This window comes from Phoenix dactylifera, unplaced genomic scaffold (assembly GCF_009389715.1).
Source record: "Phoenix dactylifera cultivar Barhee BC4 unplaced genomic scaffold, palm_55x_up_171113_PBpolish2nd_filt_p 001896F, whole genome shotgun sequence".
Classification (NCBI taxonomy): Eukaryota; Viridiplantae; Streptophyta; class Magnoliopsida; order Arecales; family Arecaceae; genus Phoenix; species Phoenix dactylifera.
Window position 1 is genome coordinate 41,663 of NW_024069184.1, and position 7,497 is coordinate 49,159.

At 43.8% G+C, this 7,497-nt stretch overlaps 1 protein-coding gene across 1 annotated transcript; it reads left to right on the top strand.

Moving 5' to 3' along the window:
* Positions 1–1,424: 1,424 nt before the first annotated feature.
* On the top strand, positions 1,425–3,304 carry LOC120109190 (premnaspirodiene oxygenase-like). The gene is made up of 2 exons (XM_039122937.1): positions 1,425–2,394; positions 2,507–3,304. The coding sequence occupies exons 1-2, from the start codon at positions 1,501–1,503 to the stop codon at positions 3,119–3,121; spliced, it is 1,509 nt and encodes a 502-aa protein (XP_038978865.1). The 5' UTR covers positions 1,425–1,500; the 3' UTR covers positions 3,122–3,304.
* The last annotated feature ends 4,193 nt before the right edge of the window (positions 3,305–7,497 follow it).

A 7,497-nucleotide genomic window follows, 5' to 3' on the forward strand; every position in this document is an offset into this window, starting at 1 on the left:
TGTGTACATAAACTATGTAGAAGCTCTGTATTTGGGTACTGACCAGCATGTTGTACTGAAATGCTTTCATATGAAAAGATTCGGTTGGTTTGACTACCCTATTACCCAGGTATGAGGCTGCGTGCTATTGCGGGTAGTAGTCGGCAATAGCACGGCCGTGTCACGGATCCGGATCCGGGGCGTGACAGTTCAGAGTTCAGATTGAAGTGCACGCACGTTGCCAATTTTAAGCACAACAAAATCAATAATGGCTTTCTTTCATTTATCGCTTGGTCGTACACTATAATTGCTGCTTACCTTCTCGTGTCATGTCATTGAACCTCTCTTTCGTTACGGTCAAGAACACGAGGCCCTAGATTCTAAATACACGGAGCTAAAAGGCATGGCTAACAGTAATATATTCTTCCTTTGATTGTTACACCCCAGACTTGGCCACATTTTCCTATCAATGAGAAATTGATCAAAGCTGGCAAGTGGAAATTTTGGAGTCAAACTTAACTAGTCTCTCCTTTGAATGAATCTAATCTTTGACCGAAGGTGAGGGGAAGATACAAATGAAGATAGAAAATTCAATGAAAAAACTAACCCTGACCTTCATGGAGCCCGTGATCCAAAGAAAAAGAAAAAATAAAAAATAAAACTATAGGACCTGAACGATTATCTCTTTATGAAATTTTTGAGATCTTATTCTTAAGCAAATCCAGAGAGAGTTTTTTTCCTTTCCTTTTTTGAAAAACTTGTTAGAAAAATCATAAAAAAACTGCGCCAAGGAGAAGGAAAGAAAGGGATAAGGAAAAAAAAAAGTATCCTTTTTTTTGACTCATTTTTCCAAGGAATATTATATACTGACACTCAAACAGCATCTATGACCCGGCACTAGCAGCCGTCCCAACACACACAATAATAATTAGAAACAAGCTTTTCCAACTTAAAATCTGATACTACCGCACCCTGCTAGCGACCATTTGGTCCATCTAAGCAACTAGAGGATCTATTTGGTCTAACCTCCCCATCGCCCCAGCCAAAAGTCCAAAAGCCAGTCGAATGACAACGTAAAGTCACCGTCAAACGTAACCAGCAAACGAACCACAGCCATACGAAGGCGTAAAAGATCAAGAATAAGAACAAAAGTCAACATCGTTTGCGGAAATTTTGAAGCTTCATAGTCTTCAATAATCACTTCGACTTTCACTTAAACAATCGTATCATTATTTTTTCCCATCAAACCTCGATCATTTTTTCGTCTCACTAGAAGAAAAACTTGACCATCACTTTAGTCTCGTGGCTCTCCGTCACTTCCGTTGAACGATGGTGGCGAATCAAAACATGTATGATATTACTCCTTTTATTTTTACGACACTATTGGGCGGCCCTTTACAGCCTCGTTTATCTTCAAAAAAAAGAAAAAAAAAGGATTACGACACTAGAATCGTATGCCCCCTATAAATTAAGAAGAGCATCAGAGCACATTACACGCTCAAAAGCATCAGAGCACCAGCCATGGAACTCCAGCTCCCTTCCTTACCCTTCCTTTTCGCCTTCCTCCTCTTTGTACTCATAGTGATAAAGTTCACCAAATCCACAGCAACACGAAAGCTGCCTCCGAGCCCATGGAAGCTCCCGATCATAGGTCACCTCCACCACTTGCTCGGAGCTCTCCCTCACTGTGCCCTCCGTGAGCTGTCGCGGCGGCATGGCCCCCTCATGCACCTCAGGCTCGGACAAGTCGATCACATTATCGTCTCCTCCCCGGAGATGGCAAGAGAGATCCTGAAGACCCAAGATCTCATCTTCGCGTCGCGGGACAAAATACTAGCTTCCAGGTTGTTCTATGACGGCGCTGACATCGTCTTCGCGCCCTACGGTAGCTACTGGCGGGAGCTGCGGAAGATATGCGTTACCGAACTACTGAGTGCAAAGCGTGTCAAGTCTTTCAGCACACATCGACAAGAGGCGATGTCCAACCTAGTGGGATATATCTCCACGATGAACAATTCCCCAGTTAACCTCAGTGAGATGTTTCTCCTGACATCCAATACTTTGACCTCGATGGTGACATTTGGTACACAATGCAAGCATGGGCCGAGATTCATCTCAACATTGAAGAAACTCCTTGAATTGCTATCCGTATTTAGCGTAGCTGATCTATTCCCCTCGTTAAGCTTTATTGACACTCTCAGTGGAGTGAGCTCAAGGTTAAAAAAATGTCACAGGGAGATGGATGAGATCCTCGGGGACATCATCAAGGAGCATGAAGAGAAGAGAGCAACCAAAAATAGCAGCAACGAGGAACAGGAACAAGGGGAAGATCTAGTCGACGTTCTCTTAGAGTTAAAAGAAAATGGTGGACTTGAGTTCCCCCTCACGCTCACCAGCATCAAGGCCGTAATCATGGTCAGTATGCCTAACTATGCATCTAGCTTGTTCTATAAAAATGAATAAATAAATAAATAAAAGGCATGGCAATACATATTGATTCAAGTACCTATCTTTCCATTATTTGTAGGATATGTTCGGGGGAGGGACTGAGTCATCAGCGTCGACGCTGGACTGGATAATGGCAGAGTTAATGAGACACCCCGAGATAATGGAGAAGGCTCAAGCAGAGGTGAGGCAAGTTTTGAAGGGGAAGGCCAGGATCGAGGAGGAAGATATCAATGAATTCCATTACATGAAGTTGGTGATCAAAGAGTCTCTGAGATTGCACCTGACGGGTCCGCTCTTCCTGCCGAGAGTCTGCCGTGAGACATGCCAAGTGGACGGCTACAATATCCCTGCAGGGAGCAGGATTATCGTCAACGCATGGGCTGTGGCAAGGGATCCGAGGTATTGGGAGGACCCGGAGAGCTTTAGGCCTGAGAGATTCGATGGCAGCTCGGTGGACTACAAAGGTGGCAACTTTGAGTACATTCCTTTTGGTGCAGGCAGGAGGAGTTGCCCGGGGATGACCTTTGGCATGGCCCAGGTGGAGATGGCCCTGGCCAACGTACTCTACTATTTTGATTGGAAGCTCCCTAATGGGATGGGCCCCAATGATTTGGACATGACCGAGTCCTTTGGGGCAGTGGTGGGCTTGAAGTCGCCTCTGTGGTTAATTGCTACTCCTTACGTGCCCATCTAAATGATATATAGCTGAAGTAATTAGATGTTGTTTTTAGGGGAGCAGACTATACTGCCAGATATCTGTATGCACTATTGCAAGCCTGCCTTTGTGCTCATGGTATAAAAAATTATTGTGTCTTTGCAATGAAAATAGTGCTTTTATGAAGAAATAAAAGGTTTGGAAATAAAATAAAACGTTAGTTCTGCTGACCTCAAAGTCTTATGACTTTCCGTCATGCTATTGGGCATTTAATGTAGCTTATAGATTGGCACATGTTATTGGGCACCATCATTTTGTAGGTGATCTTGATAATTGCACATTTCAGTCTCATTTTCATCCCTATTGGCTATGTTCGCTTATGGCTTCCCATGATGCGTGGTGAATTTATTTTGTTTTAGTTGTGTGATCTCCATGTGACAGCATTACCACTATAAAAAAAGTTGATTTTATCGATCTTTTTTTGCCGACGCTTTTTACAAGCGTCGGCAAAGATTGGCCTAGCGCCACATATTGCCGACACTTTTAAAAAGCGTCGGCAATACGCTAATAAATGTCATCGTACTGAGAGGCCTACGTACGACGACGCTTGTAAGCGTCGTCATAAGTCAAATTCACAATAAAACCAGCGGCCGCCCCCCTTCTCCTTATTCTGCATCCCGATCAAGCCCTAGCTCCTCTTCTCCTCCATCCTTTTCGACGACGAGCAACCCACCCTTGTCCTCTCCGGCGTCGAGCGACGTCCGACGCCATGCTCTTCTCCTCCTCCCTCCTCTTCGGCGCCGAGCGACCGCCCGTCTGCAACCTCCTTTCCTCCTTCCTCATCTGCGGCGCCGACCGGCCATTCCCATTCCCTTCCGCTCGAGAAAGAGGTATCATTTGATAACCCCACCAAATAGAAAATTTCTTGATAATTTATTGGTGGATGTGTGTATTCCGGATACTTTTGTGTTGGATATTAAATAGAAAATTTCTTGCCATCCGGGTTCATATGGTTATACATTCTTTGTACTTTACATCGATAAAAAATTGATCTATTGTCTGGTAGAAGTAAGTGAATTAGATTTTTCGGTCGTGGTTGGGAGCATTGAGCAATATTTTGATAATCAAATTACATGATGGAAGCTGTGACAGTAACATCTTAGTGTTCTTCCTAATTTTGTATTACTTCTATAGAGATAATATGATGACTGTCCAAGTCTCTTCTCAAACAAAATTAGAGTGAGAGAAGAAAAAGTATAACACCCTCTAGAAAAGCATCCGGCACCAAAATTTCTTTCCTTTATTCTCCTATTCTTCGTTCTCTGAGTCCTCTGTTCTTGTCAACAAATCCATTTAGAGTCTAAAATTTTTTTAGTAGGTTTACACTAAAGAGATCCTCTCGCTGCAATATACAGAGTTAGAAAAATTCGAGAATCTAGAGTTGTAGTGGTAGCTAAACTGCAAATCTAAAATGTATGTTCAATTCCCTAAAAGCAATTTGCTCTAAAATGATGGAATCTAACATGACCAAGAATCCAGCAAGCCTGGCATTCTGAAAGTAGCCTCTTGTATGCTTGCTTAATTAGACTAAGTGAGACTTAAGTGTGTTTGAATTAACATCATGATGCCGTATCAAATACATTCAATTCTTTCGAATCCAATTTCACTCATCAATGCATGCTTGCTAGAATTTCAGAGACTTTCTTCTAATCCCTCTCCTAAACCTAGAGTTCATGAGTTGGCAATAGAGACAAGGCCTTGATGCGAATAGGGGTTCTATTTGCAATACAGGGATCTGAAAGATTCGGGAAAGTTCATCATTATTAGACGGAAAGTTACACCAAGGATTTCAGAAGCATAGAATGTCTAGAAACACAGACCTTGATTGGACGAAATGGCGAAGATGGATTCATAAAGCCATTGGATGGCTTTGGTTATTTCTTATTGACCCATTGTTATAGTTATGGCAACTGAAGCAGGAATAGATGCTTCTTTTTGTCACAAAAATAATTGAAATTATGAGTATTCACGACAATGTCACATATCTATCACATATCTGACATTGATTTATACCCTAATTTTGTTTTATTTTTTTTATATTAGTTGCAGTTCAATCAGTATTTTAATAGAATGGACAAAAGTTGGATAAATAAATCGAGATCCAGTGCCGAATATTTGAATGGAGTTCAGAATTTCGTTAAATTTGCTTTTGAGAACTCTGATATAAATGGTAAGATTTTTTGTCCAAGTCAAAGATATGTAAATTGTTTTGGTCTCGCTCCAAAAACTGTTGAAGAACAATTAGTGTGGAATGGTTTTCTAAAGGGTTATAAAGAATGAATATTTCATGGAGAGTCTAAATTATCGTCTTCATGTAACCAATCCTTAATTATGGAACACACTGCTAGTATTGGATCTAGTAACATGGATGTAAATTCTGTTGGAGAAGATGATATGAGGGGCTTACTCAGAGATGCTCTTGAACATTATATTAAAAATTTAATAGATTTCAGTGTAGAGCAAGAAGCAGCTACAATAGGTGATGAGCATACTGTTACTGAATCTATACATGTTCAGGAACCTATAGACTCTGAAGATAACACAACTCGGTATCATAACTTGCTGAAAGATTGTGATCAAGAACTGTTACGGGGGAACTCAGCCACCATGCCCCACGTGACCGACGCGCGCGCCCAAGAAGACTACAGCTGCCCCTTGATCCAGTAACCCGACCCCGAGTCGGATATCTTCGGCTTCGCAGCCCGACCCCGAGTCGGCTGCCCCTTGATCCAGCAATCCGATCCCGAGTCGGATATCTTCGGCTTCGCAGCCCGACCCCGAGTCGGCTGCCCCTTGATCCAGCAATCCGACCTCGAGTCGGATATCTTCGGCTTCGCAGCCCGACCCCGAGTCGGCTGCCCCTTGATCCAGCAATCCGATCCCGAGTCGGCAACCTCTCGACAACGACAGGCTGTTCCCCTGAAGCACGCCACGACCCTCTGTCCCTGCAACGGTCGTATCCGGCGCTGCTCCACGATCTCCTGTAACAGCCGTACAAGGCGGAGCTCCACTACGCCCTGTCACGGCCGTACCCAGCGCTGCCCCACGACGCCCTGTAACGGCCATGTCAGTGGCGACTCCATCGTGCCACACGATGACCAACCCCCCCGAAGGACCCCCCAGCCTGGTATATATGCGGCGGGGGGGAGAAGGGGGGAGGTAAGCAAGAACTTCCAGAGCATTCTCCTACTATCTGCAATTATCTCTCCTTCTCCTCCAACCTCCTCTGACTTGATCGTCGGAGGGCCCCCACTACCCCAGTGGTGGTGCGAGGCTTGCTTGCAGGTTTTCCGGTGGAAGGTGGAGCACAACCAACACCAACCAAGGCAACTCAGACGGAATCCCGTTCACATCGCTGTGCCAATCGTTCTCGGTTTGGACCACCAGCAACAAGAACTATATCCGGGTTGTAAGAATTTTACGAAGATTTTTTTTGGTACATTTATTCCATTTGAAATATTTGAATGGATGGTCTCGCAAGTCTTTTACTATACTTCTTGTTGCCCAGATAGACAACCCAAGAGGGGGGGTGAATTGGGTTTTAAAATAATTTTGCAAGTAAAACGTTTGTGGATGACTAATTAATACTTTTGCAAGATGATTAATTAGTTGCTATGTGCTGTGAGTGAAATGAGAGTGAGAGAGAGAGACACAAGCAATCACAAACACAATGTTTATAGTGGTTCGGAGCTAACCCTTGCTCCTACGTCCACTCCCCAAGTCTCACTTGGGAATTCACTATAACCCCTTGGATTACAGCCGGTTGTTTTACAAGCTCACAACCCAACTTGTTGTTTTACGAGCTCACAACGAACTCGGTCGGTTTTTCCAGGCTCACCGACTAGAACCACCCCGATTGTTTTTCCGGGATCACAATCGAACCCTTACACGTTGGTTTTACCCTCGGCTCACCAACCAACCTCTACACTCTTGATTCAATCCCCTGATTGAATCAAGCAAAGACAAGATGGAAAGAACAAGGACAAACAGAAAAACAGAGCTTCTAAAAACAGATATACAGCAATATAAACTAGAGAGAAGTTAAGAGCCCTCAAACACGTTTGAGTTGGAGTAGAGTAGGGCTTCTTGAACTGTGAGTCTCCTCTTGAATGTCTGGTCCACTTGAAGGCAGGAGGAGACTTCTTTAAATGCTGGAAAGAGGTAGCTGGATGGAGTTAATGGCGCTCTTCCTTCTTTTCTGTTGAAAACCAGTTGGCAGAGATAGGATGCTTGATTTCTTTGAGTGGAATAGTGCTTCTCTACCTTGCTACAGTCCTCTGTGGCTATTTAAGCCATCCCCCACGGAAACTAGCCGTTAGACACCTTTTTCTGCCCATTCTGCATACTCTGCACAT